This window comes from Mustela nigripes, chromosome 4, assembly GCF_022355385.1.
Source record: "Mustela nigripes isolate SB6536 chromosome 4, MUSNIG.SB6536, whole genome shotgun sequence".
Classification (NCBI taxonomy): Eukaryota; Metazoa; Chordata; class Mammalia; order Carnivora; family Mustelidae; genus Mustela; species Mustela nigripes.
This window is the reverse complement of record NC_081560.1, coordinates 139,313,481-139,335,332: the sequence shown is the minus strand read 5'-3', so window position 1 is coordinate 139,335,332 and position 21,852 is coordinate 139,313,481. Positions and strand designations below refer to the sequence as shown.

Genomic DNA, 21,852 nt, shown 5'->3' with positions numbered 1-21,852 from the left:
TTGGTGTTTTTTTCTGCCCTCTGCTTTGATTATAATTAGGCTCTTTTCACTATTAAAGAATAATTCTAATCTCAGTTTTCTTTTAACAGCTTTTTTCTAATATCAAAAATATCTCTTGCATGCAGATTGATCTTGTACAAATAAAACAGACCTTCAGTCAGATGTATCAGAAGACCCTGGGCACAATGATTGCGAGTGACACAAGTGGAGATTACCGAAAGCTGCTTCTGGCCATTGTGGGCCAATAGGAGGGATTTTTTTTTTTTTTTTTTAAATAAATGAAGCATATCCTTCAGTGATTGACCTGCATGCAGCAGTATCAACCATCACCTAACCAAAAGAGCTTTTTACTAAGGACCGTGTCAGGGTATTGTGCTTGGTTTGCACATGTGGTTACTGCCTTAATTCCAATGTTATTTTTTTCTCTATATACAATCAATTTGAAGCCATATCACAATGATGTACTAATGCAATGGTTGTAAGGCATAATTCGCACTGTTCTTATCCTAATCAGGATCCCAAATTGAATAAAAAATCACAGCAGTTTCCAAGTCTGCATAATAAAGCTGAATAAAAGAAAAAGTTGCAAAACTCTGCCTTCCAAAGCACATGTAGGTCCATTGGACAACTATAGTTGGTAGTATGTCAAAACTGTATTACTTTTTTAAAGATTCAGCTCTTTGGACCTAGAAGAGTAATTTGCATCTTATTTTACATAAATTGGTATTCTATATTTATAAGCATTAAACTTTTCACGTAGGAAAAGGATGAGTATTGCCTGTAGTAACTTTTTAAAAAGGGATTATATGTTTATATGCGTAAAATATATAGCCTACCTTTATGTCTACTAAAACTCCCTGAATATCTTCATTGTTCTGTGGTTTTGAAAAAAAAAATTATGAAAGACTATAAAAACTAGTAACAATTTAGTCATGATTCAAGAAAGTGAAGCTTGACAAATAGGAGGGGCTCAATTAGTGAATGAAGCTTATAGTATCTCTGGGAAAATTGGGTCCTAGCTCCTTGGAGTAGTTCAGGAGCTCACTCAGTGGTGTAGCAGGATGATTACAAAACCCATTGGCTTATCCCCACTACCGTGCAATTACTAATTGAGTATACTGAGCATTATAATAGGTAGTCAGGAGAAATACCAAGAAAGATTTGTAATATACTGGGGATTCTAAACAAAAATTAAGATACAAAAAACCCTGTAAATGTTAGGTAAATTCTGTTGAGGATGAGAACCCTATTCTATGTATGAAGTTCCCCGGCACAAAGCAGAAATTTAATACAGAATTGGTGAGTGAGTGTACTAAGAATTGAGAAGAACAGTAAATATCAATTGTAGTTCAATGAATATTGTTTTTGTGTAAATACCAAGGGGTATATAAGGTGGTATAAGATACAACCTTATTCTAAGGGAGATAGACCTCTCTCTGTACAGTTGTGGTGAAGGCAAGATACCCGGGTAGAAGGATAATGAGTTAAGGTGTATGTTAATTACTTTGAAATAGTTTCATTGAAAAAGTTCAGTTTTGATGTAGATTTTGAAAAAGTAACAGTGATTGAATTTGGTAAATACGAGAAGGGGGTAAGGTATTAAGGAAAGAAAAGATAGGAGCAATATATTTTTAAACTTGCTGAAAATTGAGATATAATTTATATACCATTCACCATTTTAAAGTGTACACTTCAGTGGTTTTTAGCATATTCACAAATTTGTGCAGTCATCACCATAATCAATTTTGAACACTTTCATCATCCAAAAAGAAACTTGAGACCTACCAGTAGTCACTTCTCATTCCCTCTCCTCCTGTCCAGCCCTTGGCAATCACCAGCTCACTTTGTTTATATGGATTTGCCTATTTTGGGCTTTTAATATGAATGGAATCATTCAGTATGTGGCCCTTTGTGTCTGGCTTCTTTCAGTTAGCATACTGTTTTTAAGGTTCATCTGCTTGTAGTGTGGGTAAATACTTCATTCTGTTTCATGGCCGAATATTCCACTGTAAGGACATTTTTTTTTTTTGGGTCCATGCATCAATTGGACATTTGGGTTGTTTTCACCTTTTGAGTCTTATGAATAATGCAGCTGTGAACATTTATGTACAAATTTTTGTGTGGACATGTGTTTTCAGTTCTCTTGGCTTTAGAACTAGGAGTGGAATTGCTGGATCACATAGTATCTTTATGTTTAACTTTTTGGAGATCTGCCAAAATGTTTTCCAAAACAGCTGCACCATTTTACAGTCCTACCAGCAGTGAACCCACCTTCCAATTTCTCTTTGTCTTAACCCAAAACTATCATTATCTAATTATAGCCATCCTAGTGGATGTGAAGTGACCTCCCCCTTGTGGCTTTGATGTGCATTTCCATAATGACTATTTTCTGTGCTTATTGGCCATTTGGATTATCATCTTTGGAAAAATGGCTTCTAATACTTTGTCCAATTTTTTTAATACTTTGCCCATTTTAAAATTGTTGAGGTGTAAGGGTTATATATTCTGTAGGGTAGAAACTTACATGATTTTGTACTCTGTTCTTTTATGAAATGGTCAGTTTAGGTGCAGCCACTAGAGGAGACGGAGGAGAGGCTCAGGAAAACTATTATATTCAAAAATCCTGGAGACAAGAGGCACTGCCACACACAGGGCCATAGGCGAAAGACACCAGGGTGGTCAGGAGGCGGAGGGGAATGCTTAGACCATGACTTTTATTGGGGTTTCTGGAAAGGCGTAGCAGGACAGGGTAAACAGGTAAGTATTGGCTAGTTGGAGTAATTTTGTAGCATTTGGGCTACATGAGTGATCTTTTAATGTCCTCATACCTGGCCATGGGATAATGAAAGCAGAGAAAAATTGCCCCCTGGGGTGAGGGCCTGATTATAGAAGGTATGGCTCTGGCTTGGTTAGTTTGCATATCAAAGCCATGCTCCTTGCTGGAACTTTTGCCAGCTCAATGAATGGGTTTACCTGGGAGGAGGTAGTCTCTTCCTAATCAGAAGTTTTTTAAGATGGAAAAACAATACACCAAAAATTATATATCCACTCAATATAGATTTACAAATATTTTTCTCCTGTGCTGTGGATAGCCTTTTTACTCTTTTTCTTTTTTTAACTTTTTTTTTTAAAGTAATCTACACCCAACATGGGGTTCAAACTCACAACCCCAAGATCAAGAGTTGCATCCTCCACCAACTGAGCCAGCCAGGTGCCCCCTTTTTACGTTCTTGATGGTGTCCTTTGATGCACAAAAGTTTGAAATTCTGATGAAGTCCAATTTTTTCTTCTTTGGTCACTTGTGCTTTCACTTTCCTGTCCAAGAAACCATTGTCTAATGAAAGGGTAACATGATTTACCCATATTGTCTTCTAACATTTTTATGGTTTTGGTTCTTATATTTAGGTCTTTGACATTTTTAGTTCATTTTTACATATGGTGAGATAGATGTCCAACTTCTTTCTTTTGGATTTGGATATATGGTTTTCCAACCATCATTTGTTGAAAAGACTATTCTCTCCCCCGTTGAGTGGTCCAAGCACTCTTGTCAGAAATCACTGTCCATAAACAGTTTTATTTCTGAGTTCTCAATTCCATTCCATTTGTTTATACATTTATCCTTATGCCTTGATTAAGCTGTACTTAATTACTTGATAAAGTAGCTTTGTAGTAAGTTAGAAATTGGGAAGTGTGAGTCCTCCAACTATGTTCTTTTCAATATTGTTTGCCATTCTGGCTCTCTTGAATTTCCATATGAATTTTAAAATCAGCTTTGTCAATTTCTGCAAAAAAACCAATCTGGGATGTTGATTGCTTTGACTAAATCAATTTGAGGGTGAGCAATACATTTGATTGTATTATTGGATGCTATCAGAAATAAATTGACTGGAAATTACATATTAGCTATTTAGAAATGAGTCCCTTGGAGTAATGAGAAAAGAGTTATTGGGATATGAGTCATTTAGTGGAGGTCTTTGAAACCCAAACTAAAGAGTTAAATATTACAGCTTTTTTTGGCCTCCAAACTTGTTTGTATATGTAGATGATTAAATTCTGATTCTCAGTACTATTGTATTTTCTGTAGCACTGAAGAGCGTCTTTTCCATGTTTCCTTAGGAAGTTGAGATTTTAAACCAGTCAAAAAAAATTTTTTGAATGCCTTTCCTTGTAAGGACTAAGGAAATTGAGAGTGGCCATTGTTAAGCATTCCAGGAGGAAAGAACTAGAACAAAAGGGTTTGCCCTCAGGCGCTCTACACTATCATTTTTTATTGACAGTGATTAATTATGTTTAAGGAAGTGACACCTGTACTTAACTTTCATGCCTAGGTATCATGAGTGATCCAGTTCCCTAGTGAAGACTTAATAAGCCTCACTTATTACATAATGTATTTCATGCGCAGGGTAGGATGGCTAGCTCAATGCAAATTCATTCATAGCCCTCACCTGGGAAGAAATCCAGAGAGAAATGCCTTAATAGTTCCATAGGTCTAATTTTATTTTTTATTATAACACCACAACCTTTAAGAGATCTTTTCTTAATTTTTATAATTTTAATGTTTACAGCAGAAATAAAATTTATTTTTAAAATTTGGCTCTGGTAATTCTATATCCTCAGATGTTTCCATGGAGAGTGGTATGTGTCTGTGTGTATTGAAATAATTGTAAATGTACAGAAAAGTTGCCAAAACAGTGCAAAGAATTTCAATGTCACTTTCACCCAGATTCTCATATAGTTAACATTTTATTGCTTAATTGCTCACTGTGTGTGTATGCATGCGTGCATGCATATATTCTTTATTAGTCTTTTTCTAGACATTTTGAGGGTCGACAGAGGAAACTACAGATGTGATATTCCATGATTCCTAAACACTCTTGCATATTTTCTGAACAGGGACAGTCTCCTACATAAAAGCAAACCTTCCATATTAGAAAAGCAATTTTGGTAAACTACCATTAAATCCACTGAGGCAGTACAAATTTTGCTCACTGTCCCAATAGTGTCTCTCTTCCTTTCTGGACCAAAATACTATCCAGGAATACATTTTGCCTTTAGCTGTCATGTATCTTCATGTCCTTCATATCCAATAGTCCTTTAATTTGGAACAGTTCCCCATCTTTTATGTCTTTGACAGTTTTGTTTTGCTTTTTTTTTTAAAGATTTTATTTATTTGACAGGCAGAGATCACAAGTAGGCAGAGAGGTGGAAGCAGGCTCCCTGCTGAGCAGAGAGCCTGATGCGGGGCTCAATTCGAGGACCCTGGGATCATGACCTGAGCTGAAAGCAGTGGCTTAACCCACTGAGCCACCCAGGTGCCCCTATGTCTTTGACAGTTTTAAAAAGTACAACACATACTTTCAATAGGGTGGCCTACAGCCTAGTCCCTCTGATGGTAGGAATACCACAAAATGATGCTTTATTTTTCCCAGTGAGTCTCAACAGGAGGCATGTAATGTAGACTCCTCCCAACCCTGCTGGTTAACCTTAATCACATGATCTTGTTGGTTTCTTCATTTCACCATTTCTTCTTTGTAACTGATTAGTATTCCAAAATCATGCCAATACCATCTTCTCCTCAAACCGCCTCCCACCAACTTTCGTATCCACTGGAGACTCCTACCTGAATCATCCACTTCTATAGTGGGTGTCAAATGGTAATCCTCTATTCCCATTATTTCCTCTGCCTTATTGGATTGGAATTGTTAGTTTTTCTTTCTCTTTCCTTATATCAATGTGAACCTGTAGATTCCTATTTTACTCAATGGATTGTAATCCATTATCAGTTTATTTTGATGCCCACATTGTCTCTGATTTGGCCAGTGGGAATCTCTTTAAGCTGGCTCTTAACATTGCAACATTTGCAGATATGTATATTGCTAAAGTTCATCCATGTATAGCTGTAGTTAATTTAGACTGCTATGTAATATGTTATTTGTGACTATAGATCAGTTTATTCACTCTTCCATTGAGGGGCACTTGGATTGTTTCCATGTTTTTGTTACTGTATTTTACTGTTCCAGATCTCTACTGTTGAGTTTGAAATGTATTAAAATTTGGGATTAATATCATATACTTCAAGTCTGTTTATTGTATGTTGTATAAGTATTGAGCACTAGAAGTGTTTTGCAACAGTTTTGACTGTTTTGCAAACTCACCAACAGTATATCAAACGCTCACTTTAAAATTTTTTTTCTTCCAAGTTTTTATTTAAATTCCAGTTAACAGTGTAATGTTAGTGTCAGGTGTAGGATTTAGTGATTAATCACATGCAGTGCTCAATCCAAAATGTGTACTTCTTAATACCCATCACCATAACCTCTCTCTCTCCTCCACCTCCCCGCCCCACTCCCATCCAGCAACCTTCAGTGTGTTTTTCTACAGTTAAGAGTCTGTTTTATGGTTTGCTTTTGTTTAATACCCTATGTTCATCTTTTACGTTTCTTAAATTCCATATATGACGGAAATCATAGGGTATTTATCTTTGACTTATTTCATTTAGCATAGAGGATCACTGAAAATACTGTTAACCTGCATTTTTCATGGAGAAAGATTTAAATGGCCGGTTTTCAAAAATCCCGGTTTACGTAGGGATACTGAAAGAAAAGGGTCGAGAAAACAAAATCGAAACTTGGAAAACTTTAGGCGTATGCCAAGGCAAAGTTGTACCTTGGACGAACTGACTCGGGGAGGGAGGCTAACGCTCAAGCGCTGTTTCCAGAGCGCAGGCGCAGAAACCTCCCAACAGCCGTTGCCTTCCCCGAAAACTTTATCGCGAGTCTTGGGATAAACTTGTGGTGATTGCCGGAACTAAATTCTCGCGAGAGGTAATTAGTAGTTGCCATAGTTGCGCATAAATACTTTTGCGGGCGCCTCAGGTTAGACTGCTGTATCACTCCCCAGAAAACCCTCTGCTTCCGGCCTCTCTACCGTGGTCCTGTGACCACACCCCGTTCTCTCAGTCTCTTCAGCTGCAGCCGGTTGGAAACGCAAGGCCGCCTCCGAACACAGGGCACTCTGGTATGGACCTAAACACCCCCACCTGGCTTGGCGCGGAAGCTACTGCCAACCTCTCAGGCCTCCCATTTGAAGCCGGGCTTAAACCCCCTTTCCGCTTTGCCCCAGATACCACGCAGTAGGTCCACACTGCACCTCTGTCCCCAGATGACACGCCGTCCATCCTGTCCTTCATCAAACCTGTTTCTGATGTGACTGTTCTCTTGCATTTTCTTTTGTTTTTAAAAATTTTGTTTTTAATCTATGCACTCAACGTGGGTCTCGAACTCACAACCGGGAAAGCAACAGTCTGATGCTCCACCAGCTGAACCAGCTAGGTGCCCCTCCCTTGCATCTTCTTAGGAGTAACATGGCAAGAAATGAATGCCTCTTGGGGGCAACAGGAGCCGCCGCCCCTACCTCCCCCCCCACCCCCAGCCTGACTGCCCTGACCGTTAGTAACCAGCCAGATTTCTTGCATTCATTACACAATAAATATGCTGCTAAGACAAGGGTTAGTGCCGGGCACTCAGGGACTGTAAATGTGAGTGAGAGATTACTTGTCCTGGAGAAACTGTGCATTCAGGAAAAGCAGTGCACATTAATAACACCATATGTGCCTACATCATAGATTAAGCAGTTTTACTATTTTAGTGGATATTCACACCAAATGTGAAACATGAGAAGTTTATATTATCTTTATTACAGAAGGTCAAACTGAGGCTCATAGAAATTAGACTTTTGTCCAGGGTCAGGCTAGTGAAGGTCTAATTCATGTGGTAGTATTGAAAAGGAAAGGAGAGTAATGTAAAAGATCATTTCTAATGTGAATTTGATAAAAAAAAAATTGTCAGGGTCACTTAGGCCCAGAATGAGCCTGGAGACAGGGTATTGGACAGTGATCTGAGGTATTTGGATGACTGAAAGAGGGAGTACCTGAGAAGAGGCAGAATAAAGCCTGGGGACAGCAAAGTATTGCCTTCTTTTTTATACCACCAGTCCTAGATAGATGTAGCATAGTGTGTCCTCAGTAAACGTTTGAATTGCCATAAGTTCCATTTTGAATTGAGGCAGAAAATCTTTATATCCAATTTATTGTTGAAATTGTGTCATTAGTGTTGTAAAATAATTAGACAGTATCTCTGACTTAATAAGATATATGTCAGAACTTTTGGTGGTGGACTAACCATTATTCTTTGTGGTTGTTTCTTTCCTGTTATATTTTTGTAAAAGTGAGAGATTAACCTATCAAAGAATACCATGAAAGATGGAGGCTGGGGTTGGGAAGTAAGGGAGATGGCATTCCTACCCTCTTTTTCTTGGAATGATTTGTGCTTGATGGATTAATTATATGTGTAAAGATCATGTTAGCACTAACTGATGGAATTCTTCTTGTGACCAGCTCTGTAAAGCACTATTTAGCAGCAAAGTTTGGAAAGGGTACAAAAAAAGTGCTGGACTAGCTATGGCATTTTCCTAGGTTCTCCCTAGTATTGGTTATGTATTGTAATGTGGGTATTTCTGCAGCTATGGTACTTGAGGGGACAGCTTGATTCATTGTATTTACAGAGACCAAAGAAGACCAGAGGGACTTTGCCCAAGTGCTGCTATGGAACAGGTGTCATCAACAGGCAGACCTGTGCAGATCACAGTGACAGATGGATATGACTTGGTAAATTTATTTTTGGAAATTAGAGAAGTTCTTAGTTTATTCATTTTTCTTGAAAGTATATTTGCCTTTGAGTTCAGGTTTCCCTGTTAAACATCTGTCTGCAGGTTGCCTGACGATGTATTGGAAGCACCAACAGGAAGAATGCTTTTGCACCCTCCTATAACACCAGACCTGCTGGTCTTAACATTGCAGTGGCATTTCTTTCTCAGTTTTCCTTTTTGTTAGACTATATAATCAGCAGGTCACATCACTATGTGTGTAAAATACCTGGGAATTTGAGTACTACATTTAATGGGCAAAACAAGAAGTGATTTTTGTTTTTTAGACAGCAGGTCTTTTCTTCTGAAAAAGATCTGAATTCTTCCAGAGTTTCTTTTGTGATTAATTTCACTTGGTTAATTTAAATAATAAAACTACAATATGATGTAGCTTAAAAATTACAAGAATAATGAAATGGCAAAGTATTCACTATTATGAAGTAAAATAGCTCATTCCAAAACAGGATGTAATGAATGATCTCTATTTGTTTTAAAAGGTTACATAAGAGATGTATCTATAAGTGTATGTGTGTATTTTTACACACACACATATATATATATATTCATAGGGAAGACTAGAAAATATATTCTAAAATGTTACTGGTGCTTGCATGTTAGAGTGAGATTATAGGTAATTTGTTTTCCTGTGTGCTTTTCTTACTATTTACAATGTTTCACAATATACTTTTATAAATATAAACATGAAAATTATTTTTAAAAACTCCCTACATAATAGCATTTACATAGAATTTTACAGTTAGCTACAACTAGTTTTGTTTAATGACTTTCTACCTACCCCTTTTCTATTTGTGATATAGCTTGTTAGGAAAACATGGAAAATGCTATTTAGTTCAAGTCAAAATGATTTGCCAGATATGTAGGAAAATTCTCTATATGAGTATAATTGTAAAGTCTCTTTCTGTCAACAGAAAGGTTTTAAAGGAGATACTCCAGTTACTTTTATTCGTGCAGAATTCAATCAAGTGATTTTGGGAGACTCTGCAAAAGTTACAGTTTCTCCAGAAGGAACTGCAAAATACAACTTCACGAGCAGTTTTGAATACAGTCCTGAAGGAGGAATTACTTTAGATGACCTTGCCCACAAACCTGTGTTCTGTAAGTCCTTGTGGTACTAAAGGTATTAATTATGTTGAGTATGTTATAAGGATATTCTGAGATATTTAGTAGCTGTTTGGGAGGACAAATGAACACAGCTTACTTTTCCACCTGGGAATAACATGGTATGGTTTCAGTCCTACCTGCTTTTAGCATCGGTCTTCATGGCCTGCTAATTTTAATCAGTTTGTATCAAAGCCCTTTTGACATTTGACTGAAATTTGCAGCCCTTATCTCCTAAGCTGGGTTGGGAGCTTTTCCTAAATATTCCTATATCTAGGGTTGCCAGATGTAGGGGGAAAAAAAGTAAGAAACGTATATACTAAAAAATTATTCATTGGTTATCTGAAATTCAGATTTAACTGGGCATCTTGTATTTTGATTGGCAACCCTGTCTGTAATTCTGTATACAGTACTTCTGTACACTTTTTATTGAAATTCAGGTCTGTATTTTATTTCAGAATTTCTAGTGCCTAGAAATATCTGGGACATAAAAGGTCTCAAAAAGTGTTTGCTCAATGAATGAATGAACTTTTACAGTTTCTAAGAACACAGTATTATCTCTGACATACTTTGTTCTTACACCTGTATACTAGTCTAAGGCTTTTGTTTTAATCTATACTCTTCATTTTTGTTTTGTTATTTTTTTAGTGGCACATCTCCTGTGGCACCTGCCAAAAACCAGATTCCAAGATCCCAGACCCAGAGAAGTGGGTCCTGGGAATCATACAGTATTCTAGAGCATTGCATTCTAAACTTTTTTTTTTTTTTTTTTTTTTTTTTTTCATAAAAGTCACCTGAGACTCTGGGAGAAAATAGTCCTCAGAGCCCTACCCTAGACTACTAAATTCATGATTGCCAGGGAAGGATCCTGGAGGGAAGCTGCATGTAGGAACAAGTCTCTGGTGACTGCTGGGAAGCACTACTCCAGAAAAGTGATTTATACCTCTGGCCTACCTGGTAATCAGTCACCCATGGAGGCATCCATCTGATCCACACTATCTGATCATTCTCTTCTACTTCTTTCGTCTTTGCTTTGTGCCTCTCTGTCACTCCCAACCCCAAATAAGGGGAGTCAATGTCCTAATTGCGTTCCTCCCTGACATGTTAATTGGGAAAGGCAGAAGAGGACCATTGTTTTAAATGTGTCATTGAACCCATGAGAAAGAGAGGGCCAGCTTTTTGTTCCAGAAGCAAAGCAGAAACTGAAACCCGGAGCTCTTGAACAGTTGGTATTGGTGTGTGGTGGTGTGGGGGGAAAGGGCATTACTCCAGAATCTAGGGGCTTAGGTTTTAGACAAGCTAAGGGGCTTGTTTTGGGCTTTAGACAAGATAAGGGGCTAGGTTTTAGACAATCTAGGGGCTTAGGTCTTAGACAAACAGAGAACTTGGGCTGCTATAGATGGGAGTTGAGACTGAGACCAATCCCTTTACCACAAGCCAAGACTCTCAAAAAGAATGGACTAGAAAAAAAAAAAAAATCCATGCCCCCTCATATGTATCTAGCCATTGAATAGATGAAAAACGTCTTTCCTAATAAGTAATAATGATAGGGTTATGCCAATCATTAAATAACATATATTTTCTTAATACACACAAGGAACATTTATACAATAGAAACTGACCAAATACTAGACAATAAAAGAAGTCCTGCCATATAACAAAGAAGCAACGGCACACAGACTTAGTTTTCTGATCAAAATACAAGTCAGCAAAATTAGAAACCTGTAACAAAAACATAAAAAAAAGAATCCATTTGGAAATTTTAAGGCACACTTATGTTGATTCATGGGACAAAGAAAAAAATCATAAGAAAAACTATAAAGCATTTAGAATCAAACAATAGTAAAACACCAAATATCAAACTTGTGGGGAAAAGCTAGAGTAATACTTAGAAATACATTTATGTTCTCAAGTGCAGTCATTAGCAATCAAAAAGGATTTAAAATGAAACCTCTGGGGGGAGCCTGGGTTGCTCAGTCGGTTAAGGATCCAACCTTTGATCTCAGCTTAGGTCTTGATCTCAGGGCCACGAGTTCAAGTCCCATGTCGGGCTCTATGCTGGGCGTGGAGCCTACTTTAAAAAAATTAATAAAGTAGAATCTCTGGATATATATACGTTCCCCTATTCCTTTCACTAAGTACAACTGCAAACCTCAGGCTTTTTATGTAAAACAAACATGAGGAACTCTGAAAAGTGGAAAGAAGAAGGAAACATGAGACATGAGGAATGACGTATGGTGAGCTGCCTGGGTTTTATTTTTGCCTTGTATATCCCAGACTTGATGCTGAAGAAACCAGCAACCTGGAAACATGAATGAGTGCAGACCAAAAAAAAAAAAAAAAAAAAAAAAAGAAAGAAAAAAAAAAAAAAGAGAGAGAGAGAGACCTCTACTCTAACTAAAGACCAGAAAATGGGCAGCCTTGCAAGACAAACTCAGTAACTACTCTGCACCAGCCAGACACCACAAACAAAAAAATGTGACCCCACTCAAAATCAAGCAGAATGGAGGACTTAGACTTGTATTCTTGCAAAGCTGAAATTAGGTGCCCCAGCTGGGTGGTGGTCAAGAATACCAGATGGAAGAAAGGGCTTCTGTGCTGTCTGGTCATGAACCCTCTCTCTTACCATCAGGTTTTAATGGAGACCACATGGGGAGCCTGGATTTCTGCCCCAATCTGGCAGTAACAAGATGCCATCTACTGTCCACTGGAGTGGTATCAGAGGAAGCCTAAAGTAGGGTTGAGACTTACCATCACCTAGTGGTACTGAGTCTACACCCACTGTGGTATCACTGGAAAAGAAGTGAGGAACCAGACTCTCACTCCTTGTCATCAGTAATGAGGAACTGTCTCCCCGCCCCCCTAGGTATCAATAGAGGCTAAGTGGAGTTAATAGTGGGGGACAATGGGGAAATCCCCCCTCCTTCCTCTGTTGGAGCAGTGTTAAAAAAAAAAAATCCAGCTAAAACAGATGGTTTAAGGTCCAGAGTTTCATAACATACAAAAAGTCCAAGATTACAGGAAAATCACTCATCATACCAAGAACCTGAAGATCTCAAACTGAATTTTATTTTCTTTGACTATATTAGCATTTTATTTAAAAATTTTTTTATTATACTCAGCCAACATATAGTACACCATTAGTTTTTTATGTAGTGTTCAATGATTCATTGCAAACTGGATTTTAAAAGAAAATCAGTAGATGCTAACTAACACTAAGATAACATATGAGAATTCTTAGACAAAGATTTTTAAAAGATTTTTAAAATAATGGATCAGTGAACAATTGAAGACATGCAAAATAGACTCAGCAGAGAAATTGAATGTCTTAGATACAGAAGATAATGGAAATTTTAGATCAGAAAAATACAATAACTCTTAAAAAAAGCTCAGCAAATGATCTCAACAGCAGAATGGAGGAGACAGGAAAGAATCAGTGAATTGGAAGATAGAACAACAGAAATACCCAATCTGAATAATATAAAAGAAATAAGAAAAAAAATGTGAACAAAGTCTCAGAGGCCTGTAGTACTATGACAAAAGATCTATTGGTGTCATCAGAGTCTCAGGAGAAGAAGGGAGGGGCTAAAAAAATATTCAAAGAAGTGAAAGCCTAAAAACTCACCAAATTTGGCAAGAGACATACACCTACAGATTCAAGAAGCTGATCAAACTCTCAGTAGGATAACCCAAAGAAATCCATATTAAGAAACATCATAATTAAACTTCTAAAAACTGAAGACAGAACAAAATCTGAAAGCAAAGGAAAACATTTAGAATGTTATCAGTTTGTCATCAGAAACCATGGAGGTCCAAAGGGAATGGCATAGTATTTTCAAAGTGATAAAAAGAACTGTCACCCAGAATCCAATACCTGGAGGAAAGATGCGAAGGGGAAATTAAGACATTCTCATATTAAAGAAAACAAAGTCTGAAAGAATACCCTGAAAGAATGACTGAAGGAATTTTTCCCAACAGAACAGAAATAATAAAGAACCTAGTAACACCAGGAGGGAAGAAAGAGTGTGGAAAATAAAAATTGGGATGAATAAAGTAAGTTTTCCTTCCCTTTGAGTTTTCTAAATTGCGTTTGATGCTTGAAACAAGGTATAACAGTCTGATGCAGTTCTACAGGAATATTGAAAAAACATTTTAGGCAGTTATAAACAGGAAAGGTAAAGACACATAAAGGGAGGTAGTTTTGGTACTTCAACTACTGAAATGATGACACCTGTAATAGGCTGTAATAAGTAATGTATATAAAATGCAGTACCTAGAGCAATAACTAAAAAAGGTATACAAATAGATACTCTTAAAAGTATTATAGATATATTAAATATATAATATGTATTATCTATATAATATATATGGATATTATATATAGATAATATATATTATCTATATAATATCTATATAATATAGATATATTATAGATATATTAAAATGGAATTCTCAAGAATGTTCTTGCAGTCCACAGGAAAGCAGAAGACAAATGAAAAAGAGACGACAAACAACCCCAGCAGACTTAAACCGTAACATATTAACAATTACATTAAATATAACAAGAGACAAGAGGTTGCAGAATAGTTAAAAAAAAAACACACACACAACCTAACTATATGCTGTCCACAAGAAGCTCGAAATATAACTCTGTAGTCAGCTATGTAAAAGAATAGAGGGATAGAGAAAGATACATGTATACACATTCATCAAATAAGTGAAAGTGACTATATTAGCATCAGATAAAATAGATTAGGCAAAGAAAATAACCAGAGACAAAGAAGTTCATTATGTAATGATAAAAGAGACAACCCATCAAGAAGACATAGTAATACTAAATATATACATGCACCAAACAACAGCTGCAAAATATGTGAAGCAAAACTGATTAAACTGAAAGGGTGAATAGACAAATCCACAATTATAGTTGGGGACATAAACACCCCTCTCTCAATTTGTAGAATACCTAGATAGAAAATCATCAGGGATATAGGAAAACTCAACAATACCCATCAGCCTACAATATCTAATAAATATTTATTGAACACCCAACAGTAGCAGAATATGCATTCTTTTCAAAAGGCCACAGACCACATATCAAAACCATATTCTGGGTTATAAACAACCTCAACACATTTGAATGAACTAAAATAATGTGTTCTCTGACAACAGTATCAAGCTAGAAATCAATAATAAAAAACAGGAAACTCTCTAAACATCTGAAAACAAAAAGACACACTAAAGTAATCCATAGGTCAAAGAGGAAGTCTCAAGGGAAGTAAAAAAAAAAAAAAAAAAAATACAGTGAACTGAATGAAAATAAAAGTACAAGGTAACAAAATTTGTGGGACATAGCTAAAGAACTGCTGAGAAAATTAGAATACTAAATGCATACTTTAAAAAAAAAGGAAAAGCCTCAAATCAATAACCTGTCATCTCAAGGATTTAGAAAAAGAAGTACAAACAGAAGGAAGAACATAATAAAGATAAAAGCAGAAAGGAATAAAATGAAAAACAATAGGGAAAGATCAATGAAACAAGTAACACACTGGTTATTTGAAAACACCAAAATTGACAAAACTTCAGGAACAGTGGCCAAAAGCAGTGAGTGGGGGGAGAGAAAAGGCACCACAAATTATCTATTAGAAGTGAAATAGGATAACATCACAGATGGTAGACATTAAAAGAATAATAAAGAGAAGAACAACTCTACATACATAAATTTCTTAAGAAAATGGACCAGTATTTTGAAAAGCACAAATCACAACTCATCCTATATAAATAAATAAAGTGGCCCTGTAACTGTCAAGGAAATTGAATTCATAATTTGAAATTTCTGGAACCAGAAAGTCTTACTGAATAATTCTACCAAAAGTTAAAAATAATAACTAACACTAATTGTACACAATCTTCCAACAAATAGAAGAGGAGGAAACATTTAATTCATTTTATGATGCTAGTGTTACAACGATACCAAAACAAGACAAAGACTGTACGCAAATGGAAAACTGGAGACCAGTATCTGTCATGAATATAGACACAAAATTCTAACAAAATACTAGCAAGTAGAATTCAATAAATAAAAAGAATCATACAACATTATGAAGTGGGATTGATTCCAGGGATCCTTGGTTGGTTCAGTATTTGAAAATAAATCAATGTGTTCTACTATATTCATAGTCTAAAGAAGAAAAAGCATATGGTCATATTGGTCAAAACAACAAGTGACAAAATTTAACACCAATTCATGATAGAAACTCTCAGAAAAATACAAATAGAGGGAACTTCAACAGCCTGACAAAGGCTAACATTATACTTAATGGTGAAAGATGGAATGCTTTCCCCCTTAGATTGAGAACAAAAATCAAGATTTGCTCTCACCACTCTTAAAAACATAGAGCTGGAAGTGCAATAAAGTAAGAAAAAGAAATAAAAGACATCTACATCTGAAAGGAAGAAATAAATCTGCTCATATTTGCAGATGACACGGTTCTCTATGTAGAAAATATCAAGAAATGTGCAAAACTTCCAGAAAGAAAAAGATCATAGGATGCAAGGTAAATGCACAAAAGCAATTATATTTCCATATACTAATGATAAATACATGGACACTAATACTAAAAATACATCATTTACTGTTGCTTTTTAAAATGAAAAGTTTAGTGTAAACTTAAGAAAACATATATAGCATTTATGTGCTGGAAACTATATACTGTTGAATGAAATTTTTAAAAATCTTTATAAATGGAGGGACACACTGTACTCAGGGACTCGAAGACTCAACATAGTTAAGATGTCAATTCTCTCCAGACTGATATAAAGGTGAAATGTAATTCTTATCAAAATCCCAGAAAGATTTTTTCTAGATATGGACAAGACTATTTTAAATATATATATAGAAAAGCAAAGAAACTAGAAAAATTAAAAACAATTTTGGAAAAGAATAAAATAGGGTGAATCACTATATTTGATTTCATGATTTATTATTTAACTACATTAATTAAAATTATATGCTCTTAGTGGAGGGATAGACACATAGATCAATGGAAAAAATAGAAATAGATCCATCTAAATATACCTAATGATTTTCTTAAGCTTTTATTTTTAAGTAATCTTTACACCCAATGTGGGGCTCATACAACTCTGAGATCAGGGGTCACACACATTACCAGTTGAGCCAACCAGGCACCCTTGCCCAATGATTTTTGATCAAAGTGCAAGATCAATTAATTGGAGGAGAGGTAGTCTTTTCAACAAATGATGTTAGAGCAATTGAACACCTGTGTGCAAAAAAATGAACCTCGACTTTAGTCTTGTACTTATGCAAAAATTAACTCAAAGTGGATCACATTTAAATGTGAAATGTAAAGCCACAAAACATCAAGGGAAAAAATGAGATAAACTTGAGGATCTAAGGTCATGCAAAGAGTTCTTAACACCAAAAGCATGAGCTATTAAAAAAAAAAAAAAAGCTGATGAATTGACTTCATAAAAATTAAAAACTCTTGCTCTGTGAAATACCCTGTTGAGAGGATGAAAAGCTACAGAGTGAGAGAAACTATTTGCAAATCACAATCTGACAAAGCAATAGTATCTAAAATACATAAAGAATTCAAGATTCAACAGTAAAAAATACTCCAGACAAACCAATTAGAAAACAGACAAAAGACACAAAGAGACAGTTGACCAAAGAGAATATACAGATGGCATATAAACATATGAAAAAGTGTTTAATATCATTAGCCATTAGGGAAATGCAAATCAAGACCACAATGTGATAGCACTATACACATATCAGAATAGTTAAAATTGAAAATAGTGAGGGGCGCGTGGGTGGCTCAGTGGGTTAAAGCCTCTGCCTTCAGCTCAGGTCATGATCCCAGGGTCCTGGGATCCAGCTCTGCATTGGACTCTCTGCTCAGCAGGGAGCCTGCTTCCTCCTCTCTCTCTGCCTGCCTTTCTGCCGACTTTTGATCTCTGTCTGTCAAATAAATAAAGAATCTTTTAAAAAAATTGACACATGCCCAATGGTTACAAAATTGTTTAATTATGGTATATGTTAAGCTCTATCTTTAATAGAATGGTTCTCTTAACATAAAAAAGATTAAAAGCAAATGAGTTTGATATTTAACTCAAGAAGTTACTAAAATAACAGAGAACCCCAAAGAATATAAAAAGAAAGAAATAAGAACAAAAATTAATTAATTAGAAAATGAGCACTAGAAAAGAGCTGCAAAACAAAACCTGTTTTAAAAGACTAACAAAATAGACAAACTTCTGGCATGATTGAGCCAAAATAAAACCAAACCAAGAAGACAAACAATGTTAAGAAGAAAATGTGGCTTTAATACAGATAGAGTAGACTTTTGAAAATTATAAAAACAATATTTTTGAAGATTCTGGGAAGGTAGGCAAGAAGGAATTATCCGGAATCTGTCTCCCACCCACCCAACACTTGCACTGCCATATTCTGTCTGATACAACTATTTTGGAGCTCTGGAGTCTGTTGAAGGCTTGCAACTTACAGGGGAAGATTTGGATGGCAAATTGTGGTTTATTTTGGTTAATTTCAGATCTAAACACAGTAGAAGCTGCTCATTCCTCACCTCTCTATACATGTGGCAGGGAGCCATGTATGTGTTCTTCTAGTAACTTGCACACAGCTTGTTGGAGCCAGGATAAGCTAATAGGACATGTCCTTCAAATCTTGTGGATCTGTGCTCTGCTGATTGCTGCTTCTGATCACAGAGGTGCAGACAAAGAGGCTATTAGGTGTTGTTGCACCTCTCTCCATCCCATTATTAGTAAGACCCTTCTACTATTGAAAACACCAAGAGATGTAAAGGCAGCATCCTTCCCCCCCCCCCTTACCTTTTCTCTTTTTCTTCATTCAGGAACCGCCTTAGCAACCAGGACACTTAAAAACAGCTGCAAGTAAGGGGAAAAGCTAGAAAGTGGCCATGCATGTCCAGGGAAAGGCTCAGAAAAGACCTGAAAAGACCTTAAATTTATACCTCAGGCTGACCTTCAGCACAGAGACAGCCTAAAACAATGGCAAATAAAAATAAAAACAACAAAAGACAGTAAACTCTGGGAAAGGGGAGAATCTGATTTCCAGACTTATCCCATTATTAGATTCAAATATCCAAAGTTCAACAAAAAAATCAAAGGGCATACAAAGAAACATGAAAGTATAGCCCATTCAAATTAAAAAAAAAAAAAATCACAAGAAACAACAGTGTTGGTGAGGTTGTGGAGAAGAAACTCTCATGCACTGTTAGTGAGAATGCAAACTGGTAACAGCCACTGTGGAAAACGCAATGGAGTCTCCTCAAAAAATTAAAATAGATAGGGCACCTGGGTGGCTCAGTTGTTGGGCATCTGCCTTCAGTTTTGGTCATGATCCCAGAGTCCTGGGATGGAGCCCCACATTGGGCTCCCTGCTTGACAGGAGGCCTGCTTCTCCCTCTCTCACTCCTCCTGCTTATATTCCCTCTCTTGCTGTCTGAAATAAATGAATTTATTGCTGTCTTGCTGTGAAATAAATGAATAGAATATTTTAAAAAATTAAAATAGAATTACTATATGATCCCGTAATTCCACCGTTGGGCATTTACCCAAAGAATGTGAAAACACTAATCTGAAAAGTTAGGTGTACCCCAATGTTTACTGTGGCATTATTTATAATAGCTAAAATATGGAAGCAACCCAAATGTCCATCAGTAGAGGAATGGGTAAAGAAAACGTGGCATGTATATGTATGTATGTATGTATGTGTATATATTATATATATACATATATATGTGTGTATATATATATTTCAACCATAAAAAGGAATGAAATTTTGCCAATTGCAACAACATGGATGGATTTAGAGAATATAATTTTTTTAAGAATCTATTTTTTTATTTGACAGAGAGAGACAGTGAGAGAGAGAACACAAGTAGGGTAAGTGGGAGAGGGAGAAGCAGGCTTCCAGCAGAGCAGGGAGCCCAACATGGGGCTTGATCCCAGGACTCTGGGATCATGACCTGAGCTGAAGGCAGCCGCTTAATGACTGAGCCACCCAGTGCCCTAGAGGATATGATGTTAAGTGAAACAAGTCAGAGATAGATGAATACCATATGATCTCACTCATATGGATTTTAAGAAACAAACAAAAAAGAGACAAATTAAAAAAAAAAAACAGACTCTTAACTATAGAGAACAAGCAGTGGTTTCCAGAGAGAAGTGGGTGGGAAGATGGATGAAATAGGTGAAGGGGATTAAAAGCATGCTTATCATGATGAGCACTGAGTAGTGTATAGAATTCTTGTATCACTATATTGTACACCTGAAATTAATATAACAGTGTATGTTAATTATACTGGAATTAAAAATAAGTAAACAAAAATTTTTAAAAAGGAATATTTCAAATCAACAATCTAACTATATAACATAAGGAACTAGAAAAAGAAAAGCAAAACTCCAAAATCCACAGAAGAAATCATAAAAACTAGAGCAGAAGTGGGCAAAATACAGAGTAAAAAACAACACAGGGAATCAATGAAATCAAAAGTCAGGTTTTTAAGTTTTTAATTTTTAAAAAAATATTTATTTATTTGACAGACAGCGATCACAAGTAGGCAGAGAGGCAGGCAGAGGGGTGGGGGAAGTAGGCTCCCCACTGAGCAGGGAGCCCGATGTGGGGCTTGATCCCAGGACTCTGGAATCATAACCTGAATTGAAGACAGAGGCTCCAACCCACTGAGTCACCCAGGTACCCCTAAAGTCAGGTTTTTTAAAAAGGTTATTCATTCCTATGGAGAGAGGGTGTGTGCGTGTGCACATGAGATGGGGAAGGGACAGAAGGAGAGGGAGAGGGAGAATCCCCAAGCATACTCCACACTGAACATGGAGTCCAACGTGGGGCTGGATCCCAGGACCCTGAGATTATGACCAGAATCAAAATCAAGAGTCATATGCTTAACTGACTGAGCTACCCAGGTGGCCCCAAAAGTCAGTTTTTTTTTTAAAAGATCAACAAAATTCACAAACCTCTAGCTAGATGGACTAAGGAAATACTTTTTTTTTTTAAGATTTTATTTATTTATTTGATAGAGATCACAAGCAGGCAGAGAGGCAGGCAGAGAGAGAGGAGGGAACAGGCTCCTCGCTGAGCAGAGAGCTGGATGCGGGGCTCCATTTCAGGACCCTAGGATCATGACCGGAGCCGAAGGCAGAGGCTTTAACTCACTGAGTCACCCAGGCACCCCCAGTTAGCCTAATATTTTCACAGCATAATGAGGACTTTCTAAGACAATTCCTTCCTCTGTGTCAAATACAGGGTTATCTATTCCAGTCTTTGGAGGAATCTGGGCTAGTTTCTTAAGTCTCATGGAAGAATTAAGGTCAAGTTCTTGTTTTCTCCCTTCTTCTTCACGCCTGCGCCTCATGTCTTCCTGTTGCTGCCGAATGCGCTCCAGCTGTGCACTTCGACGCACTGGCATCATCCTGGCGCCCAAATCTCCGGGGCAGTCAACAGCCATCTCTCGATGCTTCTGAGGTTCCTGTTATGCAAATTGGAAAGAACTGGTCTACTATCCTCTTAGTTATAACTAAAGCTAGAAATTAAAGTGGGGATATTACTACCAATTATACAGAAATTAAAAGTATACGTGAGTACTCTGAAAAATCGCTCATCAACATATTGGATAACCTACATGAAATGGACAAATTCCTAGGGACACAAAACTACCAGATTAAAGCACAAAGAAAAAAATTTTTTTAAGATTTTATTCATTTATTTTATTTTTTTTAAAGATTTTATTTATTTATTTGACAGAGAGAAATCACAAGTAGATGGAGAGGCAGGCAGAGAGAGAGAGAGGGAAGCAGGCTCTCTGCTCAGCAGAGAGCCCGATGCGGGACTCGATCCCAGGACTCTGAGATCATGACCTGAGCTGAAGGCAGCAGCTTAACCCACTGAGCCACCCAGGCGCCCAAGATTTTATTCATTTATTTGACAGACAAGAGATCACAAGTAGGCAG

At 36.7% G+C, this 21,852-nt stretch overlaps 2 protein-coding genes across 9 annotated transcripts in view; both read left to right on the top strand.

Annotated features, from left to right (window-relative positions):
* The window catches only part of ANXA7 (annexin A7), a 34,079-nt gene extending 28,009 nt beyond the window's left edge, over positions 1-6,070 (top strand). For all 3 annotated transcript variants that reach the window (XM_059397761.1, XM_059397763.1, XM_059397762.1), the window contains one exon: positions 126-6,070. In XM_059397761.1, the coding sequence (XP_059253744.1) occupies positions 126-248 (123 nt within the window). In that variant the 3' untranslated portion in view covers positions 249-6,070. The remainder of the gene's footprint in view (positions 1-125) is intronic.
* Positions 6,071-6,823: 753 nt separating this feature from the next.
* The window catches only part of CFAP70 (cilia and flagella associated protein 70), a 108,344-nt gene continuing 93,315 nt past the window's right edge, over positions 6,824-21,852 (top strand). For 5 of the 6 annotated variants that reach the window (XM_059397757.1, XM_059397754.1, XM_059397755.1 and 2 more), the window contains exons 1-3: positions 6,824-7,017; positions 8,563-8,665; positions 9,633-9,819. In XM_059397757.1, the coding sequence (XP_059253740.1) occupies positions 8,603-8,665; positions 9,633-9,819 (250 nt within the window). In that variant the 5' untranslated portion in view covers positions 6,824-7,017; positions 8,563-8,602. Of the gene's footprint in view, positions 7,018-8,562; positions 8,666-9,632; positions 9,820-21,852 lie in introns of those variants that run through there. The other variant, XM_059397759.1, reaches the window with a different exon arrangement.